The sequence below is a fragment of the Phoxinus phoxinus genome, assembly GCF_949152265.1.
Source record: "Phoxinus phoxinus genome assembly, chromosome: 18".
Classification (NCBI taxonomy): domain Eukaryota; kingdom Metazoa; phylum Chordata; class Actinopteri; order Cypriniformes; family Leuciscidae; genus Phoxinus; species Phoxinus phoxinus.
In genome coordinates, this window is record NC_136893.1 from 21,520,901 (window position 1) to 21,543,740 (window position 22,840).

Genomic DNA, 22,840 nt, shown 5'->3' on the forward strand with positions numbered 1-22,840 from the left:
TGAATTTCTTCATCTTGAAAACTTGAATCTGAATTTTTTTAAACTGAATATTACTGTTTGAAAATACATGTCTATAAAATTCAGCCATAAAAACATTTCAATTTGTTAAATTTCAAATGTTCAATATTCGTTTAAAAAAATTCAAATTCAGAACTATTTAAACTACCACCTAAAATTCAATTTTGTTAGATTACACTTGCAAATAATTCAGATTTACACAATTCAAATTCAAATCATTTTGTCAGAATATTAGCTCCATACATGCCAGGCAGAAATGTAAACCCTCACGATATTTCCAATATGGACCCACAGTGCACTGTGTCTTCACTTCTGACTGCATGTCATATCACGTTCTGGGCGAAATCACAGTAGTGAGACATCCAGGAATCCAGCTTTTTAACCCTAAAACAACTGTCCTATAAATAATCAACATGATCAAAACTTTGCTGAAACAACTTTAGTACACACTCCTCCACATGACTTCGGTTGGGGAAGGTATATTTGTTTCAGCAGTGAGGATGTCAGAAAAGTGAGGTCAGTGAATGTCATTCAAAACAGTGTGTAGGATAGGAAACCTCATTCAAAACAGAGACAGATGGTCTAGTGTAATGTGTGTGAATGTTTATTTACATAATGTTAAGTGAGTAGTGATCACAAAAGTGAGCAGAACAGGTGTGGCTGTTTCAGTGACATCTCACACGCACTGCTCTGCGTGACATACAGAGGGACGGACGCCGCAGTTTGTTTTGAGAAACGTAATAGCACATAAACTAGATATCGCAGATGTCAATCAGACAAGTCCTTCCTGTCTAACTTGTTGACCAGAGTGGGCCAGAATACATGCTGAGATAGAAGTGTGGTTACGTAAAATGAGTCTTTTCCTGCTGTCAGGAAGTGATCCGCCTTTTCTGTCTGCAAATTAAAGGTGCAGTCTGTAAGAATGACAGCTAGTGGTCGAAATAAGCACTGCAGTCCAAATTCAAAATATTTAATATTTAGTAGAGGGAAAAAGTTACATACAGCACCTTTAAGTTTACATACATTATTGTTCCTTCTAATTTTATCACTTAAAAAAAAAACATTTAAATATTATCATTGTTGGTATTTTGCTTTTTTTGCAGGGTTGTACATTTGTGTAACCAGTTATTATTTTGGCTATTTTTGTCATGCCAATAAAACAATGGAGCTGAACAAAAGCAATGGAGTAGCATTGTACACGTAAACAACGTGTAACAACACATTTAGACTTTGTTTATTTTTTAAGCACACAAAAGTGTTACGTGAGTCAGCTCATAGCGGGACTGCCGGTCTGCCTTTGACTCAAGTCTCTGTGTCATAGAGCAAAACAGACCTGATGTGAGATTTACACATCCCACAGGTGATGAATGGCCATGCGAAGGCACTAATAAATCACCTTTCAGAGCAGTGTTTGTTAGACTGAGCATCCTAAGTCATGTAAACTGCTTTCCCCCCACCTGCCTCTGGTCCTTTCAGAGGTTTGAAGCCAAAATGAGTGCTTTGTCTGTCATGTATTGTCTGTTGTTTTCCACTGCTTCATTTTTATAAGATGTAGCTAGTATTCAAGTACACACAAAGGAACCTGGAGTGAAATGCAATAAGTTTAAGAATGAGAGATAACGTGTGTCTGTGTGTGTGTGTGTGTGTGAGCTGAAGGCGCAGCTTTGTATGATGCGTTGACGTAATTTCCACTGAAACAGGAAGCTAAGGCGGCGGGACATATTGAATATTTTCCAATAGCGTTTAGTTTACCTCACAGACTGCAAGCCGTACTTGACAGCACCATGGAAGCGAATCCGAGCGCTGATGATACGTTGGATTCAATAGTAGAGGACGGGTGTGAATAAATTCTAGACATTTAGTTATTTTAACCAACGTACAGTTGGAAAACTAAATAAAACTCGAGCGTTTGAGCAACCGAACACTCACATCTCCAACCCTTATTGCTCCGTGACGTGTCAACGGTCGCTTTGGCCAGGTGGTGTTTATAGCGTAGGGGCGGGAGTCGCGGGACACTTTAGATTCTAGAGAGCATTTGATTGGACAGAAGATGTGACGAGAAGCTGAAGTCCGCGGTGATGTCATAAAAATCCGTGATCCATTTTAGCGGAAGTGAGAGACTAAGTTTTGAATGCTTATATCTCCTTACTCTCCTAAATGCGAATTGTATCATTGTTTTGGAGCACACCAGCTTATGCATAACCTTAATGCTAACATATTCACACTAAAAGCTAAAAAACATACATTTTAATTTCATGGGGCCTTTAAATTCATAAATCATGACAAAAAAAAATGCTATTGACCTACAGGTAAAAGTGTAAATCATTGTTCTTTGATAATCTCCCCCTCTGCTAAAGCTTTTAAATCTAATTCGCATCCACGTTTGGATTCCAAAAACTGAAACTGAAAAATGAATGTTGGTCTTTTCCGCCGGATGCGCTGTCGAATAAAGAAGCATGAATGACTTCACAGGGAAACGAAAGCAGATGTACTCTGAGTCTGAAATATAGAATATGAGAGCTGGACATGTTTACATGCGCACTCATACGCATATGATGCTCCCTTAGCGTGCAGCTTCCAACCGCGACCACAGCGTAAACAAATCAGATGCTAAACTCCTCTGATCCCAAACAGTCACGGGAGCCCATCTGAGCGCCGCTCTCCATGGAGGATTACAAGCTCTTACATCCGCAATCACCCAGAGAACCAGCCCGCTCCTCCCTCAGTGCACGGGTGAACTTTTCAACAGATGACGAGTTGCCCTGGGAAGCGGCACAGCTGTGAAGCTGGAGGGGGGATGTGTGTGTGTGTGTGTGTGTTTGTGTTTGCTATCGCTACATGCTGTTGGAGAGCATGTGTGTGCTCCCCACTCAAATTAGCATGGTGGCTTCCTTTGCTCTTTAGGAGAGAGAGATAGGGACAGAAATAGTCATCGCTTGCTTCGACGGGATTAAACACACATTCAGATGTGGTGCGGGTTTCCCAGCAGTCATATACTGGACGGTTTTATGATGCTGGATATAATTAATGTGTTGGCCATGTCCTCATGCATGTCTGACCCCGAGAGCCTGCTGTGTGCATGCAGGCCACAGAAATTACACAAACAAAACAGGGATAAAAGAAACCGTCACATGAGGACACACATATTCAAAGCAGGTGGTTTTTAAAGATGTACTTTTCAGCTTTAGATTAGAAAAACAAACAAATAGAGAACACATGAAATTGTAACAAAATGTATATATATTTTATATATAAAAAAAAAAATGTTATGATGTATAAAAAACAGGATGTTTGTACAAGAAATTTAATTTATTTAGTTTTTAATTTAATACTAAATTAATACAAAAATTAATTTAATATATAAAATGTGTTGTGTGCCACAATAAATATTTTATTTTAAATCACATTTTAAAATAAAATATTTATTTGGACACATCACACATTTTACACATTTATTATTCTTTGTTTTTTATTCAATTATATTAAATTGTAATGTCTCAACTAGAAATAGAAAATGCCAAAATACATTTAATTTTGATGTAAATCTTTATTTTATTACATCAAATATTTACATATTCATAATTAATTTTTTAATAATCTAGATTTATTTATTTGATATTTACGTATTTGTTTCTATATACTGTACATTGCATAATTACATTGCTGTATTTGCATATAAAAATACACCAAGCTGCATTCTCCTTGCGTCATGAACAGTCACACAACTGATCTCCGAATAGTAACATAAAAAGAGGAAATGGAGGAGGAAACGTTTCTCTGGTGGGCAGTTCAAACTTGTATGTATATGTACAGTAAGAGCAGCTGGTCTTCCCACACTGTCAGCATGTCTAGACATGTTCAGAGTACTGGACACACACACAACCACTGAATCTCATGTCCAAGAAAGCATTTAACACTGCAAAGTTCAATGTTCATTAATGACACTCTGACCTCTTCTCATTAAAAGGCAAGCAGAGAAAATAAAGTCTGGTTTTGGGGGACGTTTCTCCAAAAGCACAAGCATATTTTCCTTTGAAACGCGCACAGACACAAAAGCGCATGTGAAAGTTTATACTGAGTTTTGTTTTTCTCCAGCTCAATACTGTCTTTATCTAGTCAGAGAATTGTGGTGTATTTCTCAAACAATACGGCTCTGTTTTCATCGTGTGACTGTGCGATTTCTGTCGAGGTTTTCAGAAGCTTCCCCGTGTTTTCTGTGAAGATTTTGCCTGTAAACAACATGAACTAGAGGAACAGGCATAATCCATACAGTTTCTGACACCCATCCTAACAAATCCTGCCTTTGCCTCTCTTGCTTGAAATGGTGATCTCAGTATTTTACACTACTGGCCAAAAGTTTGAATAATAAAGATGTTTGAATGTTTTAAAAAAAAAAAGTATCTTCTGCTCACCAAGACTGCATTTATTTGATCAAAACTACAGAAAAACAGTAATATTGTGAAATATGATTAAAAAAAATTAATAACTGTTGTTGTTTTTTCTTTTTGAATATATTTTAAAATTTAATTTAATTTATTCCTTTGATGGCAAAGCTGAATTTTAATTTTTGTTTAGTTTTAGAAAATGGTTTAAAAAAAATCATGATTTTTTTGATAAATGGAATATTCCAAAGAACAGCATTTATTTGAAATATTTTGTAACATTTATAAACAGTATGTCTGTCACTTTTGTTTGTCACACCCGTTTTTAGGTGGGAGTGAATGGAATTAATGAGCTGTGTTTATTGAAGATTAAATACGCTAGAGTCACTCAGTTTTTTATACTCTCTATTTCAGAGTACTTGCATTTTAATTATGTATTGGTATATAAAGACAGTTTAAACAAATTTGAATAAAAGTTTTTTTAAAACAACTCTGACCTACCCAACCTTTAATGGGTCCTTGCTGAATATAGTATATATATGTTTTAATCGTTCTTACAATGGTTTCGACATAAATATTAAGCAGTGCGAGTGTGCGATTTCAATTCAACATTGATAATAATCATAAATGTTTCTTGAGCATCATATCAGAATGATTTCTGAAGGATCATGTGACACTGAAGACTGTGTAGTAATAATGATGATGTAATGATGCTGGAAATTCAGCTTTGATCACTGGAATAAATTATATATTTAAACTGAAAGCAGTTATTTCAAATTGTAACAGAATTTGACAATATTACAGTTTTTATTATATTTATATTGGTGACACTGAGACTTATTTCAAAAACATTTAAAAACGTTTAATTATTCCAAACGTTTGAGCAGTAGTGTATATCATGACTGGTTTATTTTCAGATGCCTGATGGTGACTCCGAGTGACCGGACAATAACATGCTGGTCTGTGCTTGGTGTGTAGAGTTGAATCACGTGGAGCAAGACACTTAGTCACAGAGGTCACAGTAACTTCTCACTCTCTTGTTCTGTTTCGATTTCCTCTCATCATCTCACAGACTCACACTTTTCTCTTCTTCCAACACGTGCCCTTTAGCTCAAAGGCTTTCTATTCCCGTCCCTCTGGTCATGTGAGTGTGTGGGGGTCAGGGCTTGTGGTCGGGTTTACAGGGCCGCTGCTGACCCCACACACAGCAGATGGCCCTCACTCTGCATGCTGGGATAGTGTAGGGCTTGACTCACTGTCCTGGAAAGACCCTCACAGGGAAGGTAGATGTCTCTCTCACACACACACACTTTTCTTCTCACCTCCTTGGCTTGAGTCAGAAGAGGAAGATACACACACTCTGAGTGATTGTCCCTGTGTAGTCTGTCGTGTGGATTTGGATTTGGTTTCAGAACATTAACTTCATCATGACTTCAGAAGAGTGACACAGAGTGTGTGTGAGATCCTGTACAGGTAGAGTCTGATGCGGTTTAGTGTTTTGGTGTTTTAATATGAGCATGCTGGAATTGTTGTTCTTATTGGATTGATGTTTTGATATGACGGTTTGGTAATGATATATTATGTACTAAGTTGTAAATTGTCGCTGTCGGTCAGAAACCTTGTAATCACATATTCATATTTGTATATGGTCAAGTGTCTGACCATATACAAAGCCACAATATCAACTTTGACAACACAGTGTTTAGTTGTTAAAGCCTGCGGTGTTCTTTCATTTCTGGAAAAGTAGCGGTTTTGGATAAAATATAAAAATTCATGCATTTAATGTTTAAAGTTCAGTCACATTTACTTTTGTTTAGTGAAATTTTGAAAGCGAAATCCAGTCATTTCAATTGGAATCTGCGTAATCTGGAATTTTGCATTAGGACGAAAGATTTCCCCTCACAGATTTCGTTTTTCATGTGAATTCACAGTGTTGACCAAGTGAAAGCTGCTTGGTATAAAATGTACTTTTGCAGACATTTAAATTTTCATAAAATTTTACTAATGGCTTTACAATGACTAAATGCTTGATAACTAACTGTAAGATTATGCAAATGCCTTAAATGGTATTCTGTTATTGGTTAAACGGTTTAAGCAAAACCTAGTCAGCACATGTCGTTTTCCCCCCCAGTTTCGCTGTGTATACACACCCACATTTACTGCTGTTCTGGTGGCTTATTCTCATTGGACAAAAACGTAAAGTGTTAAAAATGTAACGTTGTTTTCTTGTGTTGTGGGTATTTTAGCTGCTAGTTAGGTTAATAGTTATCATTAAAAAAATCCAAAATGCATTTGTGATTTTTTTCCAGTTAACCTTAAGCTCCATGTGGTTACATTTAAATTAACTTTATTTTAGTCAAAGAAATTAATATAGAGGAAAATATTATTATTATGATTTATTAAAATAAACCTGAATAGATAGATTGGGTGACACCAAAATCAAATAGTTCACCCAAAAATGAAAATGCTGTCATCATTTACTCATCATGATGTCGTTCCAAACCTGAATGACTTTCTTTCTTCTGTGGAACGCAAAACAAGATATTTTTAGAAATGTCTTATTTTTGTCCATACAGTGGAAGTCAATGATAACCAAAACTATGTAGTTACCAATATTCTCTAAAATGCGTTCTACAGAAAGAAAAAAAAGAATGTCATGCATGTTTGACAACTTGAGGGTGAGTGAATGATGACAGAACTTACATTTTTGGGAGAACTATCCCTACATGTCTTTTTTAAGGGTCAATCTGGTGCCATATTTGAGTGGGTTGTTGTTATACGCGTCAGATGACGTCATACTCAAAGATGAAAAAAATAACTTCTTTTAGACTTTAAAGCAACACTAAATAACTTTTCCTCTGCGGTCGCTCCACAGGTTAGAAGTGGAATTGTTCATTACCGCTGTCGTAAATAATTTAGCCTACTGTCGCACACACGCTCGCCGTTTATTTCAGCACCGGCTTTGGAATGACTGATGTCCACAGACAAGGTAGAGTATGATGCATGATTTCATGAAAGTATGATGTATTGCGACATCAGAAACGTAGAAAAACAAAATAATGACTATTGTAACGCTTGACGTAAAGCAAGTCAAATTTGTAGTTTTCTTACGGCTCATTCGAACTACAGAAACGCGACCCGATCTGGCAAACTTGCACAGTGCGGTTATAGCAGATATAGGGCCGCAAAGCAAATCCAGAAGTGCCTTTCACCCTGTTACGACCTGATGAACCACTAATACGATTTTGAAAACATTATTTTAAGGTAAAAAAAATGTTCTTTAGTGTTGCTTTAAATGACTCCTTTCCAGTATGTGAAGAAAAGGCTTAAAATCAGACAAAAATATTAAACTGCATAAAAGACAGCAACAGGTGCACTTCAGGTTTTGACCTTTTGGTTTTGAACTGAACAGGTGTTTTGTCGTGTTTTTGTAGATGTTTCTCTGTAGCATGTAATTCCTGAAACAGGATAACGTCTCAGACTGCGCTCTAAAGCAGTCTCAGTGCTCAGTGTTTCCTCTGTGTGCTGTTGGGCATCGTTTATTCTCAAGCCTCAGATCCTTTGTTGTAACTCTTGGTGAGAGAAGATCAGAGCAACGCAGGACAGGCAAAGAGCCAGATTCCCTATCTTACCCACGATTCCACGCTCTTGTCTCTGGGCCGTGTGCCTGGCCGTCTCTAAGTGACAGTTCTGGCTCTGAAAGCCCATTCGACCTCACATTGAGGGAAGAGGTTTCACTACATTTTCCCAAAAAACACACTGTGGGAAAACTTGCATGTATGCATGTTTGTCTGAACATATCCGGTGACGAATCCCGCAAGATGAGTGATTGATGCTGCAGTTTACCATGTGCGTGAGTGTGTGTTGAGTTTGATCCATAGTAAGTCATTGTGAGTTGAAGGTTTCCTGGCTCACACCTCTACACTCCTGTTGAAGTTAAAGTACAGCTCTCCTCAGCTGCTACGAGTGAAGAGTCACACAGACTCATGTTCTTATTTCTTCTCTATAGTCTAAATAGGACTTCCTCATTTGAACTGTGAATATAAGGGGTAGTGCACTCCCGAATGAAAATACTGTCATGTGTATGACTCAGTTATGACTCAATTCAGTTGTTTTTGGAGCTTGACTGCTTCAGTTCCCATCCACTTTTAATGAATGGAAAATATCCTGACTGCATCACCCATGTGTCCTCTCTCTAGGTCTGACTGGGTGGAGATCGTGGAGCCGCGCTCGAGGGAGCGCATGTATGTCAACCTGCTGACTGGCGAGTGCGGGTGGGAACCGCTGCCCGGCGCCCCTGTCCGGCAGTCGGACGGCAACCAGTGGTGGGAGCTTTTCGACGGCAATAACAATCGGTTCTACTACTACAACTGTACGAGCCAGCAGACGGTCTGGCACAGGCCTCAAAACTGCGACATAGTGCCTCTAGCGCAACTCCAAGCCATGAAGAGGAGCTCCGAGGTCGAGATGAGGGGTCAAGCGAGGATCCCTAGAGGACCGGCAGATGGCAAACGGACTCCCGTGCCTGGACTGGTTTTATCCACACAGACCTCCTCACTGGAGCAGGAGAGTGGGAGGGAGACGCCATCGTCCAAGGGCAAAGGGGACAGTTTGGAGGGAAGGAACCAGGGAAATAGGTGAGCAATTAAACTTGGACTTCTCATGGTGACAATTAAAGGAGTAGTTCACCCCGAAAGCAAACTCTCTGTCATTCATTCACCCTCATGTCATTCCAAACCTGTATGACTTTCTTTCTTCTGTGGTCCCATGTGGTTTTGGACCCTACTGACTTCCATTGTATGGACAAAAAACATTGTTCAACATACTGTATCTTCTTTTGTATTCTGCAGAAGAAAGTCCTACAGGTTTGGTATGACGTCAAACCCTTGAGCTCCGCTCTCTGTCACACATTTTCATGGCTGTGTTTAATGGGATTTCTTATTGCCAGGAACGGTGATTTAATCTGTCTCTTTGTTGGGCCGCAATCTCAGCATCTTGACTCACCGTGGTCTGGTTAGCACATTAGTTCTGCACAGGCTGCTGTTCTTGCTCCTGCCACTTTCACACTAGAGCTTTTGGTGTGGACCGGAGTCCATTTCACACTCTTTGGGTGGTTCATTTGGTTGTTGTGGAATCTGTTTTCAGGCCAACAGAGAACGGCACTAGTCCTCTTGAAAACGTATGTCCCAAGTGTCTATTTGCGGTATTTATGTCCAGAACTTCTCACTCGCTAAAACTGCCTTTGCACTCATTTAAACTAGAGTTGCTAGTATCTTGCTAGTATAGAGTTGCTAGTATACACACAAGAGCTTGTCAACACATCCCGTCTATTGTAGCTTCCTTAAGACAAGCTACACATTCAGGCAACCCACCAACTAGTCTATTTTGAAAATAAGTAACTTAGTTTACCTTACATTTCCAGTTCTGCCCTGCAAGAATAACTCTTATCACCTGCCCTCCCTCTCTCACTGATACACACAGTTATAGAAGCTGTTGTGCCTATATTTGGCTGGAAAGAGCTGAAGCCAAGTTGTTATGTGTATGTTAACAAGGGAGCGTTTGATAATTAAAAAGAGACCAGTGTTTAACACTTAAACGCCTGTGTCTTTATTGACACGGGACGTCATTCACCACCCTCCCCCTCATTAATTTTTTTAAACTTAGACATCAACCTACTCAGTGTTCCTCAATCTATTCATTATAAACAATATAACAAGAAAAAATGTTAATTCTAAAATAATGTCAATGTTAATGTTTGTAAAAACTGTATAGGGTCATTAGTGACCCAAGGTATGTAATAGTGCAAGTATATTTTTGTTCTTGCTGGTGGATCTGGAAAAGACACTGTCAGCGATCACAATATTGATTTTGAAGACTTTGAAAACAATAGTTTTGAGAGAATATGATTAATATGAGCCAGATGCTGAATGTACTAGGGAATGAGCTCTGATGGTAAAACACATCTGCTCAAATTAAACCCTTCCAAGTTCCAAAAGGTAACAAAATATGCTTTATTATATTAAAATTCCAGGGGAGTTGTATACTATTGTGGCAGTTACAGATCCATCCGTGTTAGATATTGATCCGGGTTGCCAAAGACGATTTGTTTTAATGATTGGCAAAACATTTATGCATTTAAGGGTTAAAAAATGTTAAATGATTTCCAGACTGCATGATTTTCATCACTTTGTTGCCCCATCGAAATTGACCATAGAAGAAGAAAGGGCTTGTGCCAATGTGTGCCCCTTGTGGCCACACCAAGATTGTAGCGTACAAGGATTGCATTATGAATTCCTTTTGTAATACATATCTGAACCCAGTAGCACATGAATTGTTCTTGGACAGCTGCAAGCATTTGCATTCACTTATTTGTGCAGATGATCAGCATTTCAGGCATTCTGTTTCATTGCAAACCAAGGGCCTCACTGAATGACTTAATGCTGGAAAAGGTCTCATCTGGTCTAACACGCATATGATGTCACACTTTTGTCTCTCTGGGTCAGCCTCAGTCTTTTTGCGGGTAAAAATAACATGCTGGGTCTGTTCTCCTAATATTTTCTTCATTTGGGAATCTTGAAGCTGTTTTGGCACAGATACACTTGTCATTTGGTAGTGCGCCAGCTACTGAGAACACTGTGCATGAGAGCGAGAAAGAGAGTGTGCCTAGCAAACTCCTCTAACAAAATCAGCCTTAAATGGTCACACGCTTTTCCTAGTTAACACACACACACCCGTAACACACCCTGGAATGCACTTTCTCTGCGCCTCTTAAACTGCTGTGCTAATACCTGTTTGCTAATTGTATAGCTTCTTGGGTGGGACAGACACACACACACAAACACACACACACACACACATTTCTACCCTTTTAAACTTCAGACCTATTGTTTTTTTCAGCAGCTGATTTTAGGACACACAGTTGTTTCTTTTTTAGGTTAATTACAATTCTCATCCATTGTTGTTATTGTTGACTAAAACTAAAATGATTAAAAATAGTTTTCGGTACTTGAAATAAAGCTGAAATATGATGAATAACTAAAACTTAAATTAGATATGTTTCCTTGCCAACTAAATTAAATCAGTTTAAGTTGACATACTAAAATTACTAAAACTTAAATACATTAAAGCTAAATAGAAATAATTTAAGAAAACAAAAACAAAAGCACATAACAAAAAACTCAAACTTAAACTGAAAATATATAAATAAACCCTGATTTAAAATATGAATACTATAATGGTATATTAATAATACTCAAATAACATGATTTGAATCTCTCAAGCATCCATTTCTTGCATATTTTCTCATCAGTTGTGTCAGGTTTATCATTACTAACTAAAACTATCACCATAAAAATAATTTGCTTTGCATAAAATTAACATTAACTGACATAAAATGTCTCAAGTCTCATTTTCATTTAGTTTAACTTGATGTACTAAAATAACAAACTACAACTAAAATGAATAAACCTATTAACCATATTAAATAAACTAATAAAAATGACAAAAACACAACAAAATAATTAAACCTTTAATTAAAATGAACACTGACACCATGAAAGTAAAAACTAATTCAAAATATTGATCAGCACTAATAGTCAACCTGTGATAGTGAAGTAACACTGAGTTGCACGCACTAGTTCTCAGGAAAGCACATTAGCAGCTCACACTCAATTAAAGTAGGGCAAGTGTTCCAGCCTGTACATATTTTTGGGGTGTGTGTGTGTGGGGGGTGCAGCAGCAGCAGCTAGAGGACGTCCAGCACACGCTGGTGTAGCCCAGTAACACTGAGCTGTTTTTGGGTACAGTACAAAACTGTAATATATAATATGATTTTGTTATTCTTACTTTGTCATATTTTGGTTGGTGGTTGACTGTAATGCTATAGTGTCTTTGTTGTTGTTATATTTTAAATTTGATAATTGATCACTAGTTCTGAATGCTGATCTCCACCATGCTTCTTAACTAGAGTAACTAGCAGGACTAGGTTGATTAACTTGATTAATTTTGTGACTAGGTTTGCCCATTCTGATCCACTAGCTTGACCAGTATGGCACTTATTGAGCTGCCTAACAGCATTTTTGGGCATCATTTACTAGGTTTTGAAATGCAGCTAACACCGATATCTTTGCATATTCCAATTAAGATTTCACAGGACTTTTTCAGATTTTTGCGGCATATTTGTGTTTTGCAGCGAAAACCCACCAATAATCATTATTACTAATTACATATTATTTATTATTATTAGTACATTTACATGTTTTTTTCTGTGCATATTTACTGAAATCCATACATTCATTCTTAAATGGCTAATAAATTGTTGCCGTCCATTTCATTAATATTTAGAATAATAAAATAAATCACTGACTGCTTTTCACTGAATCATTTTTGTATCTAGATAATTTATATTTAGGCTAATTCATACACTGAAGACTATACAGTGTTTTATTTTTACATTGAATTATTCATGTCATGTAGTATTTCTTACTACATGACATGTTAAATAAACCTAGGCTACTGTACTTGAAAAACTTTAAAAAAGTTTATTAAAACTTTTATTTGTCCTATTGTTTGTAATTTGCTGATTTGTTCCTATTTTTATATCAAAAAATAAAATAAAATTGTCTGCCTTCATTACAGAAGACTGCCAGTCATGTGTGTTATGATTGTCTGCTTATTGGAATTTGTTTTATAAAATTAGGTTGACTAAAATGAGAAGATTCACATTTAATTCAGTGGGATCTTTTTCTTCAAGATCTATTAAACTGTTTACCACAGTCAAATAGAAAAAGTAACACAAAACCATAAACTAGAATCAAATCTATGATATGAAACCGAAATTTGATTCAAAATCTGATTCGAGAATTTAATTTTAATCGAATCCTGAGATACCAAAAAACTCCTGATGCCCAAATTCGCCACATGGCCGTTGAATGCTGGTTTCACGACGGAATACACTGCAGTGAGTGATCATGTAGTTTTGGCTTAGAATTATGGATTTTTATTAGCTAATATTGCTTTTCTTTTTTGTGGAAATAAGACAAAAACGCAAAGTGCCGCCAATAATGTGACAGTTCGTAGATTTGCATTTATCTTGATATTCGTGTGTAATGTATTGAGTGTTAGAGATTAGTCTCAGGATGGGGTCCTGTGACTCAACTGTCTCTTTCACTCCCTCTTTTGTTCCTTCCCTCCCTCTCGCTCGTTGACTTTTTCTGTTCTAGCTGTGAGGTTTCTCTGGTAAAGAGGATTGAGGTGGGCAGCGGTAATCTGTCTCATGCATTCTTGCATCATGTCCTCCTGTAGAAGGCAGAAATCCCTTCAGATTAGAGCTGAGAACAAAGGCTGGGTTTAACCCCTCATCCCCCTTTCCCAGCCTCATCCCAGCAGAGAAAGACAAGCACCCGAGGATCTCAGTTAAGGGAAGACAACCAGAATCACAGTAGAGCTGTGCTTAAAGGAATAGTTCAGCCAAAACTGAATAATTATGAAAAATTATTTACTCGCCATCGTGGGTTTGAACCTGCATGCTGTTTTTTTTTTCTGTCGACCACAAATTGGCAATTTTTGAAGAATGTTCATGCTGCTGTTTTCCATACAATAACAAGCAGAGTAACAAGTTACGATAAGGATGCAAAAGCATCATAGAAGTATCATAAAAGCAGTGTTGTTGTTAAATATTAAACTATTAATAGTTTGATTAACTGTTAAAAAATAATTTTTGTCAGTTGAAATAAAGCATACTAGTGAGTAGGGCTGTAAACGATTAATTGCAATTCATCGTGTACAGCCCTAGTGAGGGAAATTGGCTTATAAGCGTTTTCGATTTTATACCGTAAGCAAAGATATTGTGGTAATTAGTGGTCGACCAGTTTTGCCGATTAATCTGCAGTTCGGCACCAATTTTCTGAAATAATCTGATATCTGAAAAATCCATATCCATAGTTTTTCGGGTTGCGTCCATTTCTGGAGTGGCTGAGAAGGGTGATAATATCACCAAATCGCCCAGCTACTTCAGAAAAATGTAGTACACAAGTCACATGGGCCACTTTTATAGCACTTTTACTATTTGGATCAATGGTTCTTCACAATTTTCTACTGAGATGACAGCATATTTGTTTGGAATGACATGATAATGAAAAGTTTTCTTGAGTAGCAGGGTCTGTGTGTGTCTGTTTTCATTGAATGTGTTTGAAGTACAGCATGACATCTGGTTTCATCTGTGGAGATCATCTCATGACAGACCACCTCTTGTTGTTTTTGTTATTGTTTTTATTTCTAATCCATCATCCTGCGTGCGGACGCTTTAATTGGACGTGTCCCTTTCAGATCTCATGCATTATCTTTTCCTCTGTGGGGGCGACGTTATATCTGGCACGTGGTCTTTAGAGAAAAGGATCTGGTAAATTGTATACATTACTTTCACATGTGCCTACATGTGCCTGAAACTTTTCATGAGTGCCGTTCGCTAAGACAGCATAACTGTCACTGGTGCTCGTACTCACAGGTTGGTGTTTGAATAAATTAGGCTGTATTTACACTGCAGGTCTTGATGCCCAATTCTAATTTGTTGACTATATCCAATTATTTTGATGACCAGCTTTAGCCTGGGAAAACCCTGATGAACTTCACTGATAAAATTTGAGATTTGCTCTGCAAGTCCGTCTGGCTGAGAGCCCATTCAAGCCCATTTCCAATTTTTCCAAATCGAGGCACCAATCACAAACATTGAGGCGGGCTTTACACGATGACGACCGCTCTGATTGGTTTTAGGTCTATCAAATCCCTTTGGATTCAAATGGGCTGTGAATGAACCTTCCCCAGACCCACTCTGTTACAACTGAGAAGGGTCTGCTTATATCACCAGATTATATAGACCAGCTTATATCTTCTTTTAAAAGTGACCCATATCTGATATCTACATTTACACTATACACTTGGAGAGCCAATCAAAGGTAGATGTACTGACCCGGAAAAGGTAGTAAAAACGGCGCGATTTTCAATGTATGCAGACGAAAGGATAATACAAGCTTTTACTTTCCCCACAATCTTTAAAGGTCAGCAAAACATCTGGTTGACCCTTCGTCCTCACCTTAGAAAAGAGTCGTGTGATCGCGGTTGGTGTCCACCTGAGTAGACGTCATTCGCCACCGTCGCTTTTTCAATTATGCATGACTCTCGTTGCCAGGGGAATAAAATGCTCTTCACACCGATTCATATCAGACTTATTTCCACATATGAATGAGGCCTAAAACCAATCTCTTTTTTTCCTGCTTATACATTAGTGTGTCATATCTGATCTGTGCCACATGGGAGGAAAAAAGTCAGAATTGGGTCACTTGAACCATGTAATGTTAATGCGGCCATAGAGACGTGTGTATATATAGAGACCAATTATCATATATTAGAGATATTAACTCACAATTTCCTTTTTATTTTTCATTCAGTGACAGAAACAAGCTTCCATAGAACAGCACCATACTAGAAACAGCAGAGCGAAGTTTTGACCAAACCTAGACTCGCATTGTGAAACACACACACACACAAACACACACAGACACGCAGTACTCAGAGAGGTATTCATATGCTTCCTGACCCAGAGGAGGAGACTTCCACCCCGTGAACACAGAAACGCTCTGTTCAGGTTCAAAAGCAGCTTCACCAAATGCATAGCAGGCTTTTAGGTGGGTTGACTGGTAATTACAGGAATGCAGGTTAAGAAATGAAGGGAGGGATGAAATAAACAACGAAGTACAATATCTTCTGCTTCTACTAAAATGAAGCCGGCAAGTTTAGTAACATCATGTATTTACTTTTTTTATAAAGGGCCACCCAACGGGACACACACCCATGCTTTTTTCCCTTGAAACGTCTCTTATGCTCGTCAAGGCATGCAGTTATTTGAAAAACTGTAATATTGTGAAATATTATTACAATTTAAAATAACCGTTATAACATTTTCTATCATTTCGTTATCCAATTTATTCTTGTCACTGTAAAGCTGAATTTCCGGCATCATCACTCCAGTCTTCAGTGTCACATGATCCTTCAGTGGTGTTCTGGATTCCTGCTTTAAAACACAAATTATTAATTACATATATTTTTGTGTGTCTAAGAGCAGCAAATTACACGCCTAAGTCCCTATTCAAATATTACTCAATTTTCATGAGTACATAAGTAGCTATGAAAGTTAATGGACTACTAAAAACATTAAAATCACTATCATGGTATCATGGCGTTTGTACATTTTATATTAGCAACCAAATGATTGAATTTATCATAAATAGTCATTGTGTTTTCACATGTTGAGTAACATTAGGAGGGTCATTGAGTTCATAGAAGCCCTCTCACTCAGGACCCACGTGTTTTAGTAGTCTGTGTTTATGCCTGTCTGAATACTTGCCATATTTTCCTCTTCAGTGGCGCGTAGCCATGATAAATGCACGTCTTCTTCACTATACCTCTTCCCTGAGAGACAGAAATGAAGGGAGATATTACACTACCCCGTTTAATTTGTTGATCACGTGTGTGAGGTTTTGTTCTGAGTGTTATTATTGTGTGATGGGGTCGCTCCGCACATAGCTCTCACGTTCACAAAGGGCTGCGCCAGACTTTGGTCACATTCACACTCTAATCTGTTTGTCCTGTCACATCACTCCTGGCCTCGTTCAGAAAGTAGGGCATTATCAGGAGAGCTCTACTGTATCGCTGTCACACAGGCACAATGACTCGCTTCTAGGGCTGTAACGATTTACGATATTAAACCGAAATCGCGACACTCAGATCCACGAACCTGTGTCGCGGTGTGAGAAGGCAGATCGCGATCGACACACCCCATTCCCAGACTTATCTTTCTCGTCCAGAATAGATCCTAGGGCTGTGACGGGGTCTTTTACATATTAGGTATGGGAATTTCAAGCAAAAATAATATTCGAAGATCGCTGGGTATCATTTGATTATTATTCAAAAATCGCACCTCTCCCCCACACGCACACACGCGTGCGCGCGAGCACACACACACACACACACACACACACACACACACAAGCAAACACACAAGCAAACACCAGAGCAAGTGAGCAAAGCGCGCGGTGTTTGCTTGTATGTGTGTGTGTGTGTGTGTGTGGCACCGGCGCGCGCGTGAACTGGAGCTCACCTCATAAACGAATCGAAACTTAGAAAGCTTGAAATACTTTTACTTGATTTAACGTTAATTCAAAACATAAAGAAATGGCGGCTTAGGCTAATTCGTAGGAAGTGTGCATTTCTCTATATAGGCGCGTTCACTTTGTGGCAAGCGTTATTCCTGCGCTTGAGATGCGGGTCATGCGGAATAGGCAATATATTATTTGTGGTTTACAGCACAGACAGTAAGCCTCGGTTACCTCAGAATAATTTTTAACATGCTCGAATCATCTCCACAATGGAGTATAGTTCTGTTTGTTTTTCAAAAGTATTTTGTTACAAGAAAACAGAGTTATAGCTTTAGCTATTTATTTATTTATTTAGCTTTTAAAATCCTTCCTCCTCGCAAGAATCGCGGTTTGTATCGAATCGTGGGTCAGAAATCGGGATACGAACCGAATCGTGGGTTTGCTGTATCGTTACAGCCCTACTCGCTTCCTGTCAGGAATTTGCTGATCCTAAGTTTACATTATTATTATTGCATGTGCAAAGAATGCTTAGTTTACACAGACAACAGCTTTATTTCTGGAGGTCATCAAGTAGTTATATTGTTATTTCGATAAATCAAATAGATGCTGGCAATGTTTTGATAGTGGCAGTGACTTTTTGGAGAAATCAAGCTACTAATCAACATATGAATGGTTTACTTGTAGTTGTCTCTGCATGTTAAGATGGAATCGGAGAAAACATTTTAACATTTAACAAATAATTTAACATTTTAACAGACTATACACTTCACCCTGGAACATTTGATGAATTTGGATCCTCCTCACTAAGTAAACATGAACATAATTGAGTTGATATATTGAGTAAACTAGCTGAATGAGTGTAATTTAAGCTTTAATTTCATCCCATATAAAATATTAGCTTTTAGCTTTGAGGTCATCTGTATGCTAGTTTGATCTTAAAGAGTTAGATAAGTCCATACATACCCTTTTCATCTCCGTGCGTGCCGTAACTCTGTCTGACGCACCCAACGCTAGCCTAGCTTAGCACAAAGACTGGAGGTAAACGGCTCCAGCTAGCATATGGCTCCTAATAAGTGACAAAATAACGCCAACATTTTCCTATTTACATGTTGTGATTTGTACGGTCACAGCGTGTACAAATAACAAGGTCACATGAGACACAGCCATCTTCTAACCGTATAAATACTTGTTCTGCAAATCACTCTGCAGAAGTAGCAGTGCTTCGCCTTCTGGGAATATAGTTCCCAGTATGTATACGGTTAGAAGATGGCTCGTGACCTTGTTATTTGTACACGCGGTGACCATACAATTCATAACATGTAAATAGGAAAATGTTGGCGTTATTTTGTCACTTATTGGGAACAGTTTGCTAGCTGGAGCCATTTACTTCCAGTCTTTGTGCTAAGCTAGGCTAGCGGTGGGTGCGTCAGACAGAGTTACGGCACGCACGGAGATGAGAAGGGTATGTGTGGACTTGTCTAACTCTGGGGGATACGGTGAATAAGATAAAGTCCCAAAAAGTTGCCGTGGTCCTTTAAAAGTTGACAATTCACTTTTAGCAGATATACGCTTGTAACATTACAGTCTTTCTCTTGAAAATGGACCAAAACTATGATGACTCATGTTCTGTCGGGAGTATAGAAATCTATATGTTGTTTACAAAAAAAATGATATACAGTTACAGTACTGTTATGGAAAGAATATACTTATGTTTTAAGCACTTTTTGACTGCCATCTTGCTCTGTCACAATGGTTTTTGTGGCAGCTCATGCTAGTTCACTTCACACTTAAAATCGCAGCTATTAGCTTACTGTTTTCCGTAAGCTTAGAACCGAAAGCCTTACGATAACAAGCTTGTTTTTGTTCCTCAAAACTATTTCATCCATCTCACGGTTCAGAGAAACTCTTCTCCTCCTCTCGCCCTGTCACCGTTTCTGCCACGCTAATTAAAACGCCCTGACTGCTAACCCAATTTGACTCTCCATGACCAAATTGAGTTAGCTCACATTTCAAACGGATCTTAACTCTATTTTTCTCTTCCTGCAAATTCAGCGGCTTCAAACATATTTTTCCTCTCAGAAGTTGTTGACGCAGTGACGGAGATGACAGAGAGCTCAGCATGTGAAACTAAACACTGCGACTGCCAAATCGATTCTCCCGCAGACACGTGTTGATCCGTGAGCCGAGCGAGTGTTGTGGAGTGTGTTTGTCAAATGTAGTGAGCGGCCTGGGATGGATAAGGGTGTGTGAGTGCTGCCATATGGAATGTGGAGTATTTTGAGCTCGTATTCCCCACATCAGGTCAATGAGGTCGGCCTGGAGGTCAGAGGTCAAAAGCTTTGACCTTGTGAAGTGAGATGAAGAAAGGATAGTGATATGCCCTTCGTGTTCGGCCACACACACATACATTATCTCTCTATCATTCTCATGTTTATAGCAGTAATTCAGTATTTTAGTTGTACGCAAAGTCTTTTTTGCACATGTGCAAAGTGCAAACGTGCACATATTTTCATAAACAAGCACATGCATAATTGTATATGCTTTATGTTCACAGCATTTCAAAACCAGTGAATGCCAAAGTCTCTTCGGATTCCATGCTTGACTTTCCCATGACAAATCCCTTTAGGACAACCCACCCCGTTTCCCTCTTTTCTCTCTCTCTCTCTCTCTCTCTCTCTCTCTCTCTCTCTCTCTCTCTCTCTCTCTCTCTCTCTCTCTCTCTCTCTCTCTCTCTCTCTCTCTCTCTCTCTCTCTCTCTCCTCTCTCCTCTCTCTCTCTCTCTCTCTCTTTCTCTCTCTCTCTCTCTCCTCTCCTCTCTCCTCTCTCCTCTCCTCTCCTCTCTCCTCTCTCCTCTCTCTCTCTCTCTTTTTTTCAGTGGTAAAGTAAGTGTATGTGTGCAGTTTCTCTCTCTCTCTCTCTCTCTCTCTCTCTCTCTCTCTCTCTCTCTCTCTCTCTCTCTTTTTTTTTTCAGTGGTAAAGTAAGTGTATGTGTGCAGTTTGTTTGTTTGGGAATTGTGTGTCGGAAATCCATTCACACAATGACACCTACACAGATTTCCCCACAACACAGCTGTATCTGTCCGTCTGCTGATTTATCATTTTCAGCTCCACTTAATATATCTATTTATATAACAGTTAGTTCCAGTCAAAAAAAGTTTGAAACTAACTTGCTAAGCTACATGCAAAACATAATTGAGTTAAACTTCAAGATACTTTTCTGGAAAAGTGGCTAACACTGCTTCGAGCTACTTACCAAAGCAACTTAAAGGGATAGTTCACCCTAAAATGTGAGTTCATTTACTCACCAAAATGTATTTATTATTATTATTTTTTCACAATGAAAGTCAATGGGCTATAATACGGTTTGGTTCCCGATGTTCTTAAACATATCTTATGTTCCATAGAAGAATGAATGTTTGCACTTACGTAATAGTAAGTAAATTATGACAGAATTTTAATTTTGGGGTGAACTATCCCTCGAAAAATGAGAATATCATGCAAAAGTACATTTATTTCAGTAATTCAACTTAAAAGGTGAAACTAATATATTATATAGACTCATTACATGCAAAGTGAGATATTCAAGCCTTTATTTGTTATATTTATTTGTGCTTTAACTATTTATAACTATCTGATTATATATATTGTGTTTTCTTGCACAAAGACAATGAGGGTTTTTGAAAGAGTGAACTTGTTTAGTTAAAGCAACTAAAACCTTGAATGTGTTCATTCAATTAGCTACTTTTAAAATGCATATTCCACTAACTTAAAACGGTTGCACTTTATTTTACAGTACATGTACTTACAGTGTACACTACTTGCCTAAGAAAGTACTGGGTAATATAAGGTAGTTATTATAACATTGGTTAAGGTTAGGTTTAAGGGTAGGTTCAGGGTTGGTACCTAGTTATTACCCAGTTATTATAATTATTGTAATAAGTACATGGGACCAGGACTGCAAAATAAAGTGCTACCTAAAAAACGAATAAAATGTTAATAATAATAAAAAATGCAAAGATGCAATCTAATATTCGACACAGGGACTATCATTTTTAATTTATATTCATTTACATGAGTCATACAAATGAAGCGATTCAGTAGAAACCGGTTCAATAGAAGTTACTAATGTCACGTGAGAAAATGAACCGATTTGGAAGAAATTTACTGGAATGAATTGTAATTTGCAGAACTACATTTGTACCTCAGATGTCGGCAGTAAAACTGCTATTTAGTCTTGTAGTATTTTTTACAGCATTCGAATAAAAAAAGACATAAATTGTGATTGCGATATTGTTTAATTATCTGTCATAACACTAACATATTTATAGTCCGAATATGTAAACATTTACTAACAGTCAGCTTACATGCTGACTGGATTTAGGATGGCTTCAGTTGTTGTATGCATGAACATGAATTACAAAACAGGATTGTAGTGAGAGGGAGAGATGTAGTTTGAAGAACAAAGACACATATGACTGTCTTGCCCCCTCACACCCGCACACTGAGTATCTCTGTGTGTTTGTTCATTAGCCTCTGAGCTCCACTGAGAGGTTAAACTCACATTTATCTGACTCCATGTTGGCTGTGTTCATATTCTCAGAAAATACATTTGTCTCATAATCATAAGCAATGCTATCTATAAAAAGTTGCCATTACTTAAAAAAAAATAGATTGATGTGGATGGATGGATGGATAGATATGTGAATGGATACTGTAGATAGGTGGACGGATGGATGGAGGGATTGGTGGATGGATGGATGGATAGATGGGTAGATAGTAAGGGTGTCACGATTTCGATTTTAAATCGAAATCGATCGAAATTAAGTCACAATCTCGATCATCGAATTAAAAAATGGAATCGTCGATGCTGCCACGCCCCCATGTCACGTTCGGTCGGCTTGTCAAGCAGAAAAAAACGCGTGTTGAAATCATAGGTTGAAATGCTGCGAGTCACGCACACACCGAACGAGAAGCGCCGCGTCTTTGACAACTCGAGGTATCACACACACCGGTCGAGAAGCGCCGCGGGCGCCGCGTCTTTGACAACTCGAGGTATCACACACCGGACGCGCACTTTCATGTGGCCTGCAATATTATGTTTAAGGACATTATGGAATCATGGGATCATGTCTATGTTATGAGGCTACTGTACAACGTTGCTTAGTCTGCACTTTATCTAAGAGAGCGTCCGTTAACTGAATGTATCCTGAAAATCCGATAACATCAGCCATTTTCATTCAACCAGCTGATTTCTGTAAATGAATGTAAAACATGTATATTGCAGCAAAG

General features: G+C 38.2%; 1 protein-coding gene across 2 annotated transcripts in view; it reads left to right on the forward strand.

Moving 5' to 3' along the window:
* The window catches only part of arhgap46b (Rho GTPase activating protein 46b), a 72,859-nt gene that overhangs the window by 26,365 nt on the left and 23,654 nt on the right, over positions 1-22,840 (forward strand). For both annotated transcript variants that reach the window (XM_079587995.1, XM_079587996.1), the window contains exon 2: positions 8,600-9,037. In XM_079587995.1, coding sequence (XP_079444121.1) covers positions 8,600-9,037 — 438 coding nt within the window. The remainder of the gene's footprint in view (positions 1-8,599; positions 9,038-22,840) is intronic.